The sequence below is a fragment of the Salvelinus sp. IW2-2015 genome, linkage group LG23 (assembly GCF_002910315.2).
Source record: "Salvelinus sp. IW2-2015 linkage group LG23, ASM291031v2, whole genome shotgun sequence".
Classification (NCBI taxonomy): Eukaryota; Metazoa; Chordata; class Actinopteri; order Salmoniformes; family Salmonidae; genus Salvelinus; species Salvelinus sp. IW2-2015.
This window is the reverse complement of record NC_036863.1, coordinates 25,950,106-25,969,692: the sequence shown is the minus strand read 5'-3', so window position 1 is coordinate 25,969,692 and position 19,587 is coordinate 25,950,106. Positions and strand designations below refer to the sequence as shown.

General features: G+C 41.5%; 1 protein-coding gene and 1 non-coding gene across 2 annotated transcripts; one reads left to right on the top strand and one right to left on the bottom strand.

Annotated features, from left to right (window-relative positions):
• Nucleotides 1–2,964: 2,964 nt before the first annotated feature.
• Nucleotides 2,965–18,118, bottom strand: tmprss2 (transmembrane serine protease 2). Its single transcript, XM_023968495.3, has 14 exons — nt 17,988–18,118; nt 17,789–17,839; nt 17,364–17,559; nt 17,070–17,162; nt 16,698–16,814; nt 15,708–15,837; nt 14,179–14,292; nt 13,985–14,025; nt 11,519–11,687; nt 11,017–11,189; nt 10,096–10,191; nt 9,778–9,920; nt 6,534–6,686; nt 2,965–6,328 (listed from the first exon to the last, which is right to left on the bottom strand). Exons 2-14 carry the CDS (start codon nt 17,801–17,803, stop codon nt 6,320–6,322), a joined length of 1,449 nt encoding a protein of 482 aa, XP_023824263.1. The 5' UTR covers nt 17,804–17,839; nt 17,988–18,118; the 3' UTR covers nt 2,965–6,319.
• trnav-uac (transfer RNA valine (anticodon UAC)) lies at nt 13,496–13,568 on the top strand. Its single transcript has one exon. It is a non-coding gene; the product is annotated as a tRNA-Val (tRNA).
• Nucleotides 18,119–19,587: the final 1,469 nt, after the last annotated feature.

The following is a 19,587-nucleotide window of genomic DNA, read 5'->3' as shown; positions in this document are numbered from 1 at the left end:
ATTTTTCCAACAACTGTTTACAGACAGATTATTTCACTTATAATTCACTGTATCACAATTCCAGTGGGTCAAAAGTTTACATACACTAAGTTGACTGTGCCTTGACACAGCTTGGAAAATTCCAGAAAAGTATGTCATGGCTTTAGAAGCTTCTGATAGGCTAATTGACATCATTTGAGTCAATTGGAGGTGCACCTGTGGATGTATTTCAAGGCATAGCTTCAAACTCAGTGCCTCTTTGCTTGATGTCATGGGAAAATCAAAAGAAATCAGCCAAGACCTCAGAAAAGAATTGTAGACCTCCACAAGTCTGGTACATCCTTGGGAGCAATTTCCAAATGCCTGAAAGTACCACGTTCATCTGTACAAACAATAGTATGCAAGTATAAACACCATGGGACCACGCAGCCGTCCTACTGCTCAGGGAGGAGTAGGTCCCGTGTGGCTCAGTTGGTAGAGCATGCCGCTTGCAACGCCAGGGTTGTGGGTTCATTCCCCACGGGGGGACCAGGATGAATATGTATGAACTTTCCAATTTGTAAGTCGCTCTGGATAAGAGCGTCTGCTAAATGACTTAAATGTAAATGGAGGAGACGCGGTCTGTCTCCTAGAGATTAACATACTTTGGTGCGAAAAATGCAAATCAATCCCAGAACAACAGCAAAGGACCTTGTGAAGATGCTGGAGGAAACCGGTACAAAAGTATCTATATCCACAGTAAAACGAGTCCTATATCGCCATAACCTGAAAGGCCGCAAAGCAAGGAAGAAGCCAGACTACGGTTTGCAACTGCACATGGGGACAAAATCGTACTTTTTGGAGAAATGTCCTCTGGTCTGATGAAACAAAAATAGAACTGTTTGGCCATAATGACCATCATTATCTTTGGAGGAAAAAGGGGGAGGCTTGCAAGCCGAAGATCACCATCCCAACCGTGAAGGACGGGGATGGCAGCATCATGTTGTGGGGGTGCTTTGCTGCAGGAGGGACTGGTGCACTTCACAAACTAGATGACATCATGAGGAATGAAAATTATGTGGATATATTGAAGCAACATCTCAAGACATCAGTCAGGAAGTTAAAGCTTGGTCACAAATGGGTCTTCCAAATGGACAATGACCCCAAGCATACTCCCAAAGTTGTGGCAAAATGGCTTAAGGACAACAAAGTCAAGGTATCGGAGTGGCCATCACAAAGCCCTGACCTCAATCCCATAGAGAATTTGTGGGCAGAACTGAAAAAGCGTGTGCGAGCAAGGAAGCCTACAAACCTGATTCAGTTATACCAGCTCTGTCAGGAGGAATGGGCCAAAATTCACCCAACTTATTGTGGGAAGCTTGTGGAAGGCTACCCAAAACATTTGACCCAAGTTAAACAATTTAAAGGCAATGCTACCAAATACTAATTGTAAACTTCTGACCCACTGGGAATGTGATGAAAGAAATAAAAGTTGAAATAAATAATTCTCTCTACTATTATTTTGACATTTCACATTCTTAAAATAAAGTGGTGATCCTAACTGACCTAAGACAGGGAATTTATACTAGGATTAAATGTCAGGAATTGTGAAAAACTGAGTTTAAATGTATTTGGCTAAGGTGTAAGTAAACTTCCGACTCCAACTGTAGTTACTGTTGTGGCAATTTCCTGTATTACCAAATGAGGAGAGTTATAAACCACACACCAGTCAGAGTTATACTTAAATTTCATCTTTAACCATATGACCTTCAAAATCGCCCTTTGACTCTCAGATCAATTCAGTGTCTATAATGAATTCTGAGAGTGCCTACAAAAGAATAACAATATATTTTATAGCCAAGTAACACCCCTCTCAACTTACATGATGAACCACAGATCTTAGGAACAGTTCACAAAGAAAGACTTTTACTTGAAAGAGGAGTATCCCGTAGCCAGATAGCATTAGCTATAAATTATCGTTCAGTTTGGTCTCTAAGACGAGGTTCTAATCTCGTTCCTGGTACTTCATAGTACCAAAACATTACCTCATCCAAGGCATAACTCAATTGTCAACTCTATTTTCTCCCATCTCAAGTAAATCCCCCTCTTCTCCCCACTCCTGGACAAGCTCACTGAGGGGAGTGACTTGCGCACAGACATTGTGGAGCCAAGAGATAATTGGTTCCCCCTTAATCATCCCTTCACATGGTTTAACAGATACATTCACATATGAAGACAATCTTCCATTCCGTCCTTCCTCCCCTTCTGATATTCTGCATAGCACCATATGGTTTAACAGATACATTCACATATTAAGACAAGCCTGACCTCTCCCCTCTCTGGGCCCCAAGTGACTTTTCCCTAGCTGAGAAGGGAAAAGTGCAACTGCCAACAGTATAGTCCAAAGGGAGACATTCTAATGTATCTCACATAAGCATATTATGTAAATAAAACATCTTATCTATGTTACCCAACTAATTCTGATTCAGCCGCCACATTACCTAATATAGTTATGTTACTTTTCAAAGTCACAGCAAGCCAGATGTGTTATAGCCTGTCTCCATGCATCCCAGGAAGCTTTGCGTTCAAGATTGTGGCCACTCATGAGTCTGTTTTGAAGATGAAATGTCAGTGTTCACTTATGACCTCTATAGTAGAAAGTAAAACTGTATTAAGAAACAACCAGGCTTTGTAATGGTCCAATCCCTGGTGTGTTTACCTTGTCATATTAATAAGCATACCAATAAAATAAATGGTACAGAATATCATTAAATAGTTTCCTAAGAAACACATTCAGGAAATTCACCCTTCAATAGGTGAACTAAAACACCTTGAAAACAATGGTCTGAGAGGGAGGGATCACAAAACTCAGCTGAGTCACTCTCAGTCTGAATCTTGGAGCACAAGGACACAAGGAAGTAGTCATCTTTGTGTCTCARACAGAAACAGCTCCAGGAAATGTAATTCCCACATCTCCCTCATTAATCACAGATATAAACATTTGCATGCCTCTGGCTATCATTTTTATTTATTTGTGTATAATACATTTATGAATAGTTTACATAGTGTCATAGTGTTTACATAGTGTTACATAGATCGCAATATCGGCAAGGGGGTGAATATTGTGGCTGTCAATGGTAAGGATTGTCCTGATTGTCAGCTTATGACATCTTTATTGTAACTTAAGAGGTGAACATATTTCATACTAACACAGAGACCCTTTCTCTCACAGCGTCATCAGGAAAAAGATAGAAACAGATGCATTTGATGTTGGGCGAAAAGATACTGTAGGCCAATCTGACTAATCAGAATGAGGGGGGCAGGGTCAGTGTTTGGGTGTTGATCATTAATAACCAACATACTTGTCAACATGGGAATTCACTGCTTGTCCTGCCTCTGCCTGGAACATATAGGCCTGGATAACTCAGCGGCATTGGTCAACTTCATCCACAATATTCCAAACTTCTCCTTTGTGCTGATGGCAAAATTCTTTGACGTATTTTACAAATGAGTAGTACATGAGCATTAGAATATGTTGACAGAACATTTTGTGAACATGAAGACCACAACTGTATGAACTTAAATTGCATGGAACTAAGAATATCAACCTCCAGGTAGGTATTGTCATCTAAGGTATTTGAAAATCACATGGTGCTTTATATTATGTCTGATGCTCTACAGTGACACCACGTATACACCATGTTGAAAGCAGATCATTTACTTATATACTTACAGTATCTAACTCCAAGACTTTCACACAAGGTTTTTATTTTTCCTAATCGAAACAGGTTTAGTCCAGAGGCAAAGAAGGAAATAGAGGTAGCGCCTACTACAATGTATATACGCCTTCTTGGGTGACAAAGGCGTCACTTTTCCTGACAACATCAATAGAGAGAAGGTAAAGCCATGATTTAACTTATTGTTGGTTGGTCCATTTTCCACTGCTGATAAATAGTGTAGACTCACACACTTAGACTTTAAAAGTCAAATGGCCATTGTTGTGCTGTAAGTTTGAACAGTTTCTCAAGGCAGGAAAATAATATAATAATAATAAGAAATATCCTGCAGCAACAGGAAATGTGATTATTGTGTGGATTATAATTAATGGACATTTGTGTAGGGGTTGATACAAGTTAGGGCAAATCAAGTCTGAAACTTTTACAAATTTAAGAAGCCTTTTTAAACTTCCAATAGGAAATGTCCTGCAATAACAGGTTGCTGTTGGGTTGTTCCAGATTATCCAGGATGACCCGAGAATACTTCATCATTTGAAGCCTTGCCAGAAGAGGGGCAGATACTGTAGATAGAAGTGTTGGAAAGCATTTTCATGATTATTTGAAATGAATGTCCGTGATATAGAGCACCAGTCAAAAGTTTGGACACACTTTCTCATTCAAGGGTTTTTCTTTATTTTGACAATTTTCTACATTGTAGAATAGTAGTGAAGACATCAAAACTATGAAATAACACATATGGAATCATGTAGTAACCAAAAAAGTCTTAAACAAATCAAAATATATTGTTTATTTTAGATTATTCAAAGTAGCCACCCTTTGCCTTGATGACAGCTTTGCACACTCTTGGCATTCTCTCAACCAGCTTCATGAGGAATGCTTTTTCAACCGTCTTGAAGGAGTTCCCACATATGCTTAGCACTTGTTGACTGCTTTTCCTTCCCTCTGCGGTCCAACTCATCACAAAGAATCTCAATTGGGTTGAGGTCGTGTGATTGTGGAGGCCAGGTCATCTGATGCAGCACTCAATCAATCTCCTTATTGGTCAAATTTCACTTACACAGCCTGCAGGTGTGTTTTGGGTCATTGCCGTGTTGAAAAACCAATTATAGTCCCTCTAAGCGCAAACCAGATGGAATGGCATATCGCTGCAGAATGCTGTGGTAGCCATGCTGGTTAAGTGTAACTTGAATTCTAAATAAATCACCAACAGTGTCCCCAGCAAAGCACCCCCACACCATCACACCTCCTCCATTCTTCATGTTGGGAACCACACATGCAGAGATCATCCGTTCACCTACTCTGCGTCTCACAAAGACACGGCGGTTGGAACCAAAAATCTCAAATTTGGACTCTGTCCTTTGGACTCAGACCAAAGGACAGATTTCCACTGGTCTAATGTCCGTTGCTCGTGTTTCCTGGCAAGCACGTCTCTTCTTATTATTGGTGTCCTTTATTAGTGGTTTCTTTGCAGCAATTCGATCATGAAGGCCTGATTCACGCAGTCTCCTCTGAACAGTTGATATTGAGATGTGTCTGTTACTTCAACCGTGTAGCATTATTTGGGCTGCAATCTGAGGTGCAGTTAACTCTAATGAACTTATGCTCTGCAGCAGAGGTAACTCTGGGTCTTCCTTTCCTGTGGCGGGCCTCATCAGAGCCAGTTTCATTATAGGTTTTTCCGATTGCACCTGAAGAAACTTTCAAAGTTCTTGAAATTTTCCGGATTGACTGATGTTCATGTCTTAAAGTAATGATGGACTGTCATTTCTTATTGCTTATTTGAGTTGTTCTTGACATAATATGGCCTTTTACCAAATAGGGCTGTCTTCTGTATACCATCCCTACCTTGTCACAACACTGGCTCAAAAGCATTGAGAAGGAAAGAAATTCCACAAATTAACATTTAACAAGGCACACCTGTTAATTTAAATGCATTCCAGGTGACATGAATCTGGTTGAGAGAATGCCAAGAGTGTGCAAAGCTGTCATCAAGGCAAAGGGTGGACATTTTTTGGGTTACTACGTGATTCCATATGTGTTATTTTAAAGTTTTGATGTCTTCACTATTATTCTACAATGTAGAAAATAGTAAAAATAAAGAAAAACCCTTGAATGAGTAGTTGTGTCCAAACTTTTGACTGGTACTGTATGTAATCATTGTTTTCACCTGGGCTGGCTGTATTGAATGTGCAAGTGTACATGTATCAGTGTCTGACTCACTCTAACACATTTGTTTTAATTAATAAACACTGCAAAATTATTTAATGTACATAAAAACATAACACTTTATTTTTTGTCGATTAATACTTGATATTATCATACACAGGTTCATAAAAATTAGAAAAGGCTCTGATCATGTAAAACAAAAAAGGTGACCAAAACATGGATTTATGTGTGTGCAAGTATGCAGAGTACAGTACTCCCTTTCAAAATGACAATTCCTGCATACCTTCCCTCAACATGATAAAAATATCTTAATAAAAAAATGTCAAATAGATATTCCCTGAAAACTTAAATATTATAAGTCAACAGGCACCAAAAAATATCTGAAAGCAGTGTACAAGTAATGTATTCAAACAGGTGAATTTGATAAGCAACAGGGTGAGTCTTCATTGGCATCTCCATCAATTCTTCTGCAAGGAAATTCAAAATGTATAAAACATATTTTAAAGTAATAATCTTAATTTTATTGGTCCTATATATGCTGCACTGATTGGTGACTCAGTGATTTATTTATTTTTTATGTAAAAAAAATTAAGAAATGTATATATCCCCCTTGCCTAACTTTTCTTACAATAATTAACTTTCTGTTATCATTGTCCTACTGTTAGTACCTACCTGCATTTGTTCATATATCCAGGGGAGGAAGTGGGTGACATTGCCGTAGATTCCTGGTTTGTTCCTCAGGGCACAACCTATACCCCAGCTAGTGTCCCCTACCAGCCACCATACGGAACCCTCCTTGGCCACCATTGGTCCTCCACTGTCCCCCTGCAAAACACAAAAAGTTACCCGCCCCCCCCCCCCTTCTATGTTAGCATTACCTAATGGGACTATAACTTTAATACTGTGCATTCGGAAAGTATAGTCAACTTCATCAGATTTGCCACCAATACTCCTTATTGGACACATCACTGCACTCTATACTACTCTGTAAACTGGTCATCTCTGTATACCAGTCGCAAGACCCACTGGTTGATGCTTATTTATAAAACCCTCTTAGCGCTCACTAACTGATAAACCTACTACAGCCCTCATCCTCCACATACAACACCTGTTCTGCCAGTCACATTCTGTTAAAGGTCCCCAAAGCACACACATCCCTGGGTCGCTCCTGTTTTCAGTTCACTGCAGCTAGCGACTGGAACGAGCTGCAAAAAACACTCAAACTGAACAGTTTTATCTCCATCTCTTCCTTTCAAAGACTCAATCATGGACACTCTTGCTGACAGTTGTGGCTGCTTTGCGTGATGTTGTCTCTACCTTCCAGCCTTTGTGCTGTTGTCTGTGCCCAATAGTGTTTGTACCATGTTTTGTGCTGCTACCATATTGTGTTGCTACCATGTTGTTGTCATGTGGTGTTGCTACCATGCTATGTTGTCATGTGTTGCTGCCATTCTTAGGTCTCTCTTTATGTAGTGTTGTGGTGTCTCTCTTGTCGTGATGTGTGTTATGTCCTAGATTTTTATTTTTAATTCTAGCCCCCGTCCCCGCAGGAGGCCTTTTGGTAGGCCATCATTGTATATAAAAATGTGTTCTTAACTGACTTGCCTTGTTGAATAAAAGGTTAAATAAATAAATACAATATAAAATAAAAGTATTCAGACCACTTAACTTTTTCCACATTTTGTTACATTACAGCCTTATTCTAAAATGTATATAAAAAAAATACAAAAAATCCTCATCAATCTACACACAATACCCCATAATGACAAAGCAAAAACTGTTTTTTAGAAATTTCAGCAAATGTATTAAATGTAAAAAAACAGAAACCTTATTTACATAACTATTATTTACATTTGACCCTTTAATATGAGACTTCTGTTTCTTGTTTCCATTGATCATCCTTGAGATGTTTCTACAACTTGATTGGAGTCCACCTGTGGTAAATTCAATTGATTTGACATGATTTCGAAAGGCAAACACCTGTCTATAAAAGGTCCCACAGTTGACAGTGCATGTCAGAGCAAAAAGAAAGCCATGAGGTCGAAGGAATTGTCCGTAGAGCTCCGAGACAGGATTGTGTCGAGGCATAGATCTGGGGAAGGGTACCAAAACATTTCAGCAGCATTGAAGGTCCCCAAGAACACAGTGGCCTCCATCATTCTTAAATGGAAGAAGACTCTTCCTAGAGCTGGCCACCCTGCCAAACTGAGCAATTGGGGGAGAAGGGCCTTGGTCAGGGAGGTGACCAAGAACCCGATGGTCACTCTGACAGAGCTCCAGAGTACCTCTGTGGAGATTGGAAAACCTTCCAGAAGGACAACCATCGCTGCAGCACTCCACCAAATCAGGCTTTCATGGTAGAGTGGCCAGACGGAAGCCACTCCTCAGGAAAAGGCACATGACAGTCTACTTGGAGTTTGCCAAAAAAGCACCTAAAGGACTTAAAGAACTGAATGCCAAGTGTCACGCCTGGAGGAAACCTGACACCATCTGTACTGTGAAGCATGGTGGTGGCAGCATCATGCTGTGGGGATGTTTTTTAGCGGTAAGGACTGGGAGACTAGTCAGGATCGAGGGAAAGATGAACGGAGCAAAGTACAGAGAGATCCTTGATGAAAACCTGCTCCAGAGTGCTCAGGACCTCAGACTGGGGTGATGGTTCACCTTCCAACAGGACAATGACCCTAAGCACACAGCCAAGACAATGCAGGAGTGGCTTCGGTACAAGTTTCTGGATGTCCTTTAGTGGCCCAGCCAGAGACCGGACTCTGGAGAGACCTGAAAATAGCTGTGCAGCGACGCTCCCCATCCAACCTGACAGAGTTTGAGAGGATCTGCTCAAATAGAGGTGTGCCAAGCTTGTAGTATCATACCCAAGAAGACTTGAGGCTGTAATCGCTGCCAAAGGTGCTTCAGCAAAGTACTGAGTAAACGGTCTGAAAACGTATGTAAATTTGATTATGATTATATATTTTTATATACATTTGCTAAAATATCTAAAAACCCGTTTTTGCTTTCTCATTGTGGGGTATTGTGTGTAGATTGATGAGGGGGAAAAACAAGTTAATTAATTTTAGAATAAGGCTGTAACTTAACATAATGTGGAAAAGTGAAGGGGTCTGAATACTTTCCGATTGCATTGTACCTTCAAAAACATGAGTATACTTCACTATATCACTATCCGATCTATCATAATGTAACACAGTATTGCTTCTGTCCCTCCCCACCCCAACCTGGGCTCGAACTAGGGACCCTCTGCACACATCAACAACTGACACCCTAGAAGCATCGTTACCTATTGCTCCACAAATCTGTGGCCCTTGCAGAGCAAGGGAAACAACTACTTCAAGGTCTCAGAGCAACTGATGTCTCCATTTGAAACGCTATTAGCGCGCACCCCGCTAACTAGCTAGCCATTTCACACCGTTTACACTCACCCCCCTTTTGACCTCCTCCTTTTCGCCAGCAACCAGTGAGCCGGGTCAACAGCATCAATGTAACAGTTTTGCTTCTGTCCCTCTCCTCACCCCTACCTGGGTTCAAACCAGAGATCCTCTGCACACATCAACAACTGACACCCTAGAAGCATCGTTACCTATCGCTCCACAAAAGCCGCGGCCCTTGCAGAGCAAGGGAAACTACTACTTCAAGGTCTCTACTTCAAAGTGATGTCACCGATTGAAACGCTATTAGCATGCACCCCACTAACTAGCTAGCCATTTCACACCGGTTACAATAACACAATCAGAAAACAACTTATCCAACAAAACATTGTCATACTCAATCAAATAATAAAGAATACATGCAGAAAGTAAAAAGTAAAAAACCCTAAAACCACAAAGTCTTCCCCTGAATAAAGATTATATAGCCTACAGTATGTGCTGCACATGTGTGTGATTCTATGTGTGAATCTGACCTGACATGAGTCCACTCCTCCTGCCAGTGTCCCAGCACAGATCATAGAGGCGGTTACAAGTCCATTATACACCAACGATGCATTACATGTCTCTCTGCTGTACATGGTGATCTGGGCCTGACGCAGGTATCCCGACGACGACCCTGGAGCCATAAAAATGATTAGCAATCATAAGTCAATCATACGGCTTCATTACAACAAATTAATTTTATTCTTTAAATCTTAAAAATATCAATCACTTTTAGTCATAAAACCTTTGGCTTGATGACTTGTGTTTAATAATGACAGTCATTGGTCCTGTAATAAGAGTTGTCTTACCACCACTCCTAATGGACCCCCATCCAGAGATCCAGGCTTCTCGCTGGGGAGTCAGATTCACACCGACATTGGGCAGACAGACTGGTCTCACCGTATCTGCAACATAACACCATAGTTGGCACTCAGAAGGTGGCTATACCAGGCGGTGTCATAGGAAGGCCCTAAAAATTGTCAAAGACTCCAGCCACCCAAGTCATAGACTGTTCTCTCTTCTACCACATGGCACGTGGTACCGATGCACCAAGTCTGGAACCAACAGGGATACCCTGAACAGCTTCTACCCCCAAACCATAAGACTGCTACATATTTAGTTAAAGAGTTAGCTACCAATAGCTACCCAGACTATCTGCATTGACCATTTTTGCACTAACTCATTTGACTCATCACATACACTGCTGTTACTATTTATAATCTATCCCGTTGCCTAGTCACTTTATCCCTACCTACAGTATATGTATATATCTACCTCAAACCCCTACACATCGACTCGGTACTGGTACCCTGTGTACATAGCCAAGTTATCACTACTCACTGTGTATTTATTCCTTGTGTTTTTATTTTTCAATTATTTCTCTTTTTTTTTCTCTGCATTGTTGGGAAGGGCCTGTAAGTAAGCATTTCACTGTTAGTCTACACCTGTTGTTTACAAATACAATTTGATTTGTTTTGAATATCAACTGTGAATCTGACTTAAGACTGGCTTGGAGTGTTGTACGATTCTAATATGACTTCCAAAACATGAACATATTAAAAAAGCAATATTAACTGTGTTAGGATTCCTTCACAAAAATGAAAAGGTAGAATGCAACTTTACTATCCATTTGTGACAATGCACATGATACTCTTCTTTTTCCAAACCCTAAAAGGGATTTTCTATTGGATCATGCTTTTTCAAATGTCTGAAATGGAACACGGACTTACTTGACATAGTGAGGGGTGTGCTGAGTTTCATAAGAGCGATGTCATTATCACTAGTCTGCTTGTCGTACTTTTCATGAGAGATTATGTGTCCCACTGAATTCCCAGTGGCAAAATCCATCTGGGTCAAGGCCAGATAGCCAGCATACACCGTCCACTGACTGGGCCCTGATAGCCTACCGTACACAATGAGAGAGAAAACAGACAACAGTATGTCCTCAGGGGATCTATGCTTTTTCATGGTTGTCATGCTGCCACCACACAATCATGCTATAGTATAGTGTTGTTTAATTCACAAGGATGCTTTGAATAGTTTTATGGTTTTTCTTTTGTTTGTTTTTATTATATTGTAACATTTTGAAGAGTACCATCCTCCTCTGCTTCATTGCCGAAAACTCCTTTGAGAGGAACAGATGATGTTTGGTGTGAAACGTATGCTTTTAAAATTGAAATGGCTAATAAAACATGTTTTTATTCCATTTAAATAAGTTGCAGTTAAACTCACGTTTCTACGCAGTGGGCGGCAGTGAGGATCCACTCAGGGCTGATGATGGAGCCTCCACACAGGTGCTGGCCCCTGGCGTGCAGACTGACCTGCCATGGCCAGGCCCCGCTCACTGCTATATCCCCCCCTACGATTCGGCTCCAAGGAGCTGCTATACTGACACCACAGTCTGGAAGCAAGACAACAACCAATAGAGAAACATTACAGAGTGCAATCCAACACACTCATTTCAAAGACTAACTTTGTAGGGCAAAGAGAGCTGCATGGCCAGTCTGGCTCAAGATGAACACAACAGGGTTTACATCTGTGGTGGATAAAGTGGCTATGTATTATATAGAAACGATATAGCATCCCTATGTTTCCATAGCCAACCCCAAAGTCTGGTGGAGGCTCCTCAGAGGAGGACCATCCTCTTCAGTGAATTTCATAAAATGTTTAATTGTAAAACATTTAAAAATGTATCCTATTTAGATAAAATGTGCTTCTACACCTGCATTGCTTGCTGTTTGGGGTTTTAGGCTGGGTTTCTGTACAGCACTTTGAGATATCAGCTGATGTACGAAGGGCTATATAAATACATTTGATTTGATTTGATAAAACTACACTAAATATAATCACGTCACCAAATAACTGATTTAAACACACTATTTTTCAAAGAAGGTCTACAGTAGCCTCAACAGCACTCTGTGAGGTAGCACCATCTCCTCTGGGTACATTGACTTCAGTACAAAACCTAGGAGGCTCATGGTTCTCACCCCGCTTCCATAGATTTATACAGCAATTATGACAACTTCTGGAGGATGTCCGCCAGCCAATCAGAGCTCTTGCAGCATGAACTGATATGTTGTCCCCCAATCAAAGGACCAGAGAATTAATCTAGTACTGAAAGCAATAGCTATAACTAGCACTGCAGTGTATAAAATGTGGTGAGTAGTTGACTCAAAGAGAGATAAGACAATAGTTTAATAGTTTTGAACAAATAATTTTCTTCCAAAATGAAGGAGAAGCAGGAGAGAAATAGAGAGAGAGAGATGTTCAGTTTCACTTACTTAGCTAGCAAATGCAGCTAACTAGTTTAGCCTACTGAAACACCCTGCTCAAACAGAGGTATGCTATGTTAGCTAGCTGGCTATGACTTTCCAAACACAAAACTGGAACTCTTCCAAGTCAAGGTAAGCTTTTGGTATTACTCATTCATTGCCACCGGGGTCAGCCGGTGTACCTACTTACTGACTGTACACTGTAACGATACTGCATGATTTTAGCGGGTTTACTAACTTGTTAGTTCTATTAGCTATGCTGACTATGACGTTACTTTAAGTAATATGGTGACAACGATGTAGGCTTTGTGTAGCGGTTTGGCTTGGAAATGTTATTTCGCCTGGTCACATACAGCTGATGTGTTTCAAGCGAAGGGAAGTGGTGAGAGAAGGAGAGTGCATAGGACATGGCTGCCATGAAAGTGAACTGTGTTTACACGTGATCAGGGGTGTGTTCATTCCGCCAATTCTGTTGAAAAACGTTTCTTAAATGGAAGCAAACGGAACAAAATGGGGATAAACATACCTGATTTAGACCAATAGAAACTCTTGTTTGCAACTGTTGGACTAGTGATTACACCCTATATCAGATAGATGCAAGCAAAAGTCCATATGTCACTGTCTGTCACCTCAAATGTGTCTTTCGACCTGTGTGCACCTACGTTGTAAACTTTCATTCATAGGCTAGGTTGTAGCAACCTCATGATGGGTATAGGGAAAATTTGAGTATCATGTAGTAGCCTAAACCTATCACTGAATGACATTGAACTGAGTGAATGGAATATGAATGAGAGTCATTTGATATGCTGTAATAGAAATAAGGCCATGCTCATGAAAAAAACATCATCCTCCCTCATCTTAACACTTAGCACTGACCGCCATTGCCAACGTCCCTAGTCAAGATGTAGATCACAGTAGTAAACCAGTCTAAACACGGTCCCATGTGGCTCAGTTGGTAGAGCATGGTGCTTACAACACCAGGGTTGTGGGTTTGATTCCCACGGGGGGAAAAGTATGAAAATGTTTTCACTCACTACTGTAAGTGACTCTGAGTTCTGAACTTGAAATGTTGGAGATTATCATATTGAAATATTGAGTGCCATAGTCTAGTTTGTACACCAGAAGTTAATGGTTATCTGTATGGGGAATGTTTTGAGTAAAGGAAGGGCAATCACAAAGCAGGCATTGATAAGGGTGGAGAGATGTGGTTTAGTGAGAAAGAGGGTTGAGGTCAGGTCACATTAATGGAGAAGGAACAGTTTATGGCCCGCATCACTTAATTTCCTGCCTAGCAATAACAAATGTAAATGTAACAGTGATCATGTGACTTGAGATTTGTTCCCCTGAATGTGTTTCTATAATCTCTAACCTGAAGGTAATCTGAGCCTGTACTGAGAATTAGTGGAAGAGTAAAGTAATGGCTTACCAATACACTGCAGGGAGACTGCTTGTGCTGAGCAGTAGGGACTGCAGGCAGAAGTGACATCACAAAAGTTTATGGAAACAATTCTGTACTTGAACTCCATTTTGTATGTATTGTTCACCACTCAAAAACAATCTGTATAGACAACATTTTGTTTGTTTTGATAGAATAAGAAAGTGCATTCATGTTAAACTCACCTTCTAGTTAGCTGCCTCTGTAGAAGGGATTGGTGGTCAAAGCTAGACAGCTTCAAATAGCCCTCAGAAGCCAAGGAGCCTGGGTTTCTTTGTGAGGACCGAACATAGGACCCACTTGGAAGCAGAGATAGACCTGGTCAGTACATGCCCCTTAAATAGCCCTTATGTTATGCACATTATATGTACGGTACAGAGTTTACCAAATCAAATCATATTGGTCACCTACACATATTTAGCAGATGTTATTGCGGGTGTAGCAAAATGCTTGTGTTCCTATCTCCAACAGTGCAGTAGTATCTAACAACACACAACAATACACACAAATCTAAAAGTAAAAAAATGGAGTTAAGAAATACATAAATATTAGGACGAGCAATGTCTGAGTGGCATTGAGTAAAATACAGTAGAATAGAATACAGTATGTACATATGAGACGAATAAAGCAGTATGTAAACATTATTAAAGTGGCCAGTGATTCCTTGCCTATGTATATAGGGTAGTATCCTCTAAGGTGCAGGGTTGAGTAACAAGGTTGTAGCTGGCTAGTGATGGCTAGTTAACAGTCTGATGGCCTTGAGATAGAAGTTGTTTTCCAGTCTCTCGGTCCCAGCTTTGATGCACCTGTACTGACCTCGCCTTCTGGATGATAGTGGCGTGAACAGGCCGTGGCTCAGGTGGTGGATTTCCTTGATTATCTTTTTGGCCTTCCTGTGACATCGGGTGCTGTAGGTGTCCTAGAGAGCAGACCGCACCACCCTCTGGAGAGCCCTGCGGTTGCGGGCGGTGCAGTTGCCATACCAGGCGGTGATACAGCCGGACAGGATGCTCTCAATTGTGCATCTGTAAAAGTTTGTTAGGGTCTTACGAGCCAAGCCACATTTCTTCAGCCTCCTGAGTTTGAAGAGGCACTGTTGCTGGGTTCAGACCCAGGGCCCCGGAGCTTAACGATGAACTTGGAGGGTACTATGGGGTTGAAGGCTGAGCTATAGTCAATGAACAGCATTCTTAAAGAGGTATTCCTCTTGTTCAGATGGGATAGGGCAGTGTGCATTGCGATGGCATCGTCTGTGGATCTATTGAAGTGGGTCTAGGGTGTCAGGTAAGGTAGAAGTAATATGATCCTTAACTAGCCTCTCAAAGCACTTCATGAGGACAGAAGTGAGTGCTACGGYGCGACATAGCTGGTTTTCCCTTTGTAATCTGTGATTGTCTGTAGACCCTGCCACATACGTCTTTTGTCTGAGTTGTTGAATTACGACTCTTTTGTCTCTGTACTGACGTTTTGCCTGTTTGATTGCCTTATGGAGGAAATAACTACTTTGTTTGTATTCAACCATATTTCCAGTCACCTTACCATGGTTAAATGCGGTGGCTTGCACTTTCAGTTTTGGGTGACCGTTGTCATCTATCCACGGTTTCTGGTTTGGGTAGGTTTTAATAGTCACAGTGGGAACTGTGATTACAGTTACAATTACAATTACAGATACTCATATGACACGTATGTGATCCTATTTCTCATGGTGACCCACCTGCTGTATCCCATCTTTTTACAGGTGGCCCTGCCAAAGTTGTCATTCCAGTCATCAGCACACACTGGCTTCCACGTCTGACTGTCTGATGAGTAACTCTGCAGCACAGAACCAGACCCATAGAGGCGCACTGGTAGAAGAAAGTAGATATTGCAATTGATTGACGAATAGTGTTCAAATTGGGTGGGATGGGGTTTGGGCACAAATCATATAAAAAAATCAGACTTGTAGATGAAGAAAAGAGTGAACAACCCCCATATCTACATGAATTCTAACAAAGTGTTCCTAGACACCGCATCAAATCAAACTTAAGCACATTTCTTCCAGACAAAAACACCCAATTCCGCCTACAGTAATTTGATAGATAGGACCTTTATTTGAATCTAGGTTTCTCTGGAGACATAATAACAAGTTATCCATACCACCAGAGGGTGGAGGGAGCCTGTATCAGTGTTTCTGTCCAGATAGACAGATCCTCTGCCGAGATATAGCTCCCCATGTACTCTCCTAAGATTGTACTTTTCTGTACCATGTATCATATGACCGTGTACAAGACCAAAATTACCTTATGTTTGTGCATACAAAAATCTTCCAATAGTATACAAAGTCTGCCAATAGTATAAATACTTGACAGAACTGCAATACAGAACTCCGATAGGCTCTGAATCTACATAGAGAGCTTTACTGGTGTGTATTCCACGAAAAGTAATTATTCTAGGACAAACGTTAAAAAAAAAAATATATATATATATATATATTTGAATCCAGGTTTCTCTGGAGACATAATATTAACAGGACAGATGCCTCACAGGTCCTCAACTGGCAGCTTCAATAAATAGTACACGCAAAACATCAGTCTCAACGTCAACAGTGAAGAGGCGACTCCGGGATGCTGGCCTTCTAGGCAGAGTTGCAAAGAAAAAGCCAAAGATCTGAGGGATCAACAGTCTACTGTAATGATAAACCAAAAATGATTGAGTGGAGACTTACGGCACTGTGTCTCGTCCTCTCCTCCTGGACAGTCTCTGATGCCATCACACCACTTGGATGCACTCAGATACACACCTCCCTGCCTACAGCACCTCCCCAACACACACTGGTTGGACACTGGACACACACACACACGAGACCATGACTATAAGGTTACACTTGCCGTCCTTTTAAATTACTGAATAAGAACTACATGGTAATTTTCCTTAGCCTCTAGATACAATGTCAACTAGTCTTTTCCCACTGTGTAGCAAGCAGTGGCATAGAAAGCATAAATCATTTCAACATTATTAATATTAATGTCAGCTTATGTCAACCAAAGCATCAATTAAGAAACAGTTACTGTATGAGGATTCTGTGTACTGTACGTACGGAAATACCAAACCAACGCTCCTGTTGCCCCAAGGAAAACTAAGACACTGAGGATAGAGGCCACAATACATTTACAGTGACTTTTCTTCACCACTGAAAGAGAGCAGAAAGAAAATAACACTCAAAATACGAACAATAACACTTTTTGCTCTACTTTTTACCATGAAAGGACTCTCAACCCTAGACCTAGATAATCACATAGAATTTGACCATTGGCAAGGCTTGTTTTGCATTTAAGTGTGGCATCTGATGTTTATCAACAGAGGAATATCAGTAGAAAGGTAAGTAGTGTACCTTTTTGTTCTGGGACTGGGTGTGGTAGTCCAGGCGTAACCGTGTGGTGGGTATTGATGGTCTTGGGAGCGTACTGGGGAGCGTACTGAGGACAAATAGAGGGGGGGACATTGTGCATCTTTGGGGCAGAGGCGTATGGAGGGGGTCTTCCCTCCCCTTGTTGAAACCCATGGTTCACATACTGGGGACCTGGTGTCTGGAGAAAGCGGAGAGAAGGATAATGGTTTTCCGTTTAACTACAATGATGGAAATCCATAAAGTATTTGATAAATTGGAGCGGTTTTTCCATGGTATAATGAACATACACATTACACCAGTATTGTAATTACCACAAAACATCAATGACTGGTATGAACAATGTACGTGGCTGCCCTTTTCCCATGGGGAAAACAAAAATCAAATCAGAGATATACAACTGAAGTTACCTGGTTATTGTTCATGTCGACACCACTTTCAGTGTACTGATAAGATCAAATCTGAAAAAGTTTTGAAGTAAATTCTAAAAACATTTTAGCCACAGTTTAACATTTATTAACAAAAAAGTTATACAAATGTACAGCAAAGCCTTGTATAACTGTTTTTTTTGACAGCAGATTAATTTCAGGTACTGTTTTCCAGACTTACCTTGGATTAGTTCAACCGTTGCTTTCGAACACTGATTCAGCGTCCTTTCTTTTTTCTCTCTCTCCCTCTAACTCAGTCCATTTCTCCCTTTGCTCCTGGTAATGAACAGCCATGACCACACCTTAGCTTGTGCGCACAGCATGACTTGTAGGGTGGTTCAATTATTTAAGCTGTAACACTAACATAAATAACATTGTGATTTCCTGGTCCAGGCCTAGACCGAATACTGCACCCTGTCATCAATGACTTCAAATACTAATCTACACTATACTGCACTTGCACTATGTACAACACTGTATATATTTGCCATGGCAGTATCCCTCCCTCAGCTTATAGATATATCCCCTCTGTATATTCGCACTGCAATCAGCCTATACTCCAGAGTTTAATGTTTACTGTTCTGATATTGTATATTCTGTATGATGTCTATGTATCCTGTTTATACACTGCTCAAAAAAATAAAGGGAACACTAAAATAACACATCCTAGATCTGAATGAATGAAATATTCTTATTAATACTTTTTGCTTTACATAGTTGAATGTGCTGACAACAAAATCACACAAAAATTATCAATGGAAATCAAATTTATCAACCCATGGAGGTCTGGATTTGGAGTCACACTCAAAATTAAAGTGGAAAACCACACTACAGGCTGATCCAACTTTGGTGTAATGTCCTTAAAACAAGTCAAAATGAGGCTCAGTAGTGTGTGTGTGGCCTCCACGTGCCTGTATGACCTACCTACAACGCCTGGGCATGCTCCTGATGAGGTGGCGGATGGTCTCCTGAGGGATCTCCTCCCAGACCTGGACAGTCTGTGGTGCAACGTGGCGTTGGTGGATGGAGCGAGACATGATGTCCCAGATGTGCTCAATTGGATTCAGGTCTGGGGAACGGGCGGGCCAGTCCATAGCATCAATGCCTTCCTCTTGCAGGAACTGCTGACACACTCCAGCCACATGAGGTCTAGCATTGTCTTGCATTAGGAGGAACCCAGGGCCAACCGCACCAGCATATGGTCTCACAAGGGGTCTGAGGATCTCATCTCGGTACCTAATGGCAGTCAGGCTACCTCTGGCGAGCACATGGAGGGCTGTGCGGCCCCCCAAAGAAATGCCACCCCACACCATGACTGACCCACCGCCAAACCGGTCATGCTGGAGGATGTTGCAGGCAGCAGAACGTTCTCCACAGCGTCTCCAGACTCTGTCACGTCTGTCACATGTGCTCAGTGTGATCCTGCTTTCATCTGTGAAGAGCATAGGGCGCCAGTGGCGAATTTGCCAATCTTGGTGTTCTCTGGCAAATGCCACCTGTGGACGTCGGGCCCTCATACCACCCTCATGGAGTCTGTTTCTGACCGTTTGAGCAGACACATGCACATTTGTGGCCTGCTGGAGGTCATTTTGCAAGGCTCTGGCAGTGCTCCTCCTGCTCCTCCTTGCACAAAGGCGGAGGTAGCGGTCCTGCTGCTGGGTTGTTGCCCTCCTACGGCCTCCTCCATGTCTCCTGATGTACTGGCCTGTCTCCTGGTAGCGCCTCCATGCTCTGGACACTACGCTGACAGACAGAGCAAACCTTCTTGCCACAGCTCGCAT

What these genes read in the sequence shown, in the direction of transcription:
- tmprss2 (XM_023968495.3), bottom strand. An exon ending in AGAGGACGAGACACAGTGCC is followed by an intron (nt 15,838 to 16,697) that starts GTAAGTCTCCAC and finishes TTCTTCTACCAG; the next exon opens with TGCGCCTCTATGGGTCTGGT. An exon ending in AAAAAGATGGGATACAGCAG is followed by an intron (nt 14,293 to 15,707) that starts GTGGGTCACCAT and finishes TCTGCTTCCAAG; the next exon opens with TGGGTCCTATGTTCGGTCCT.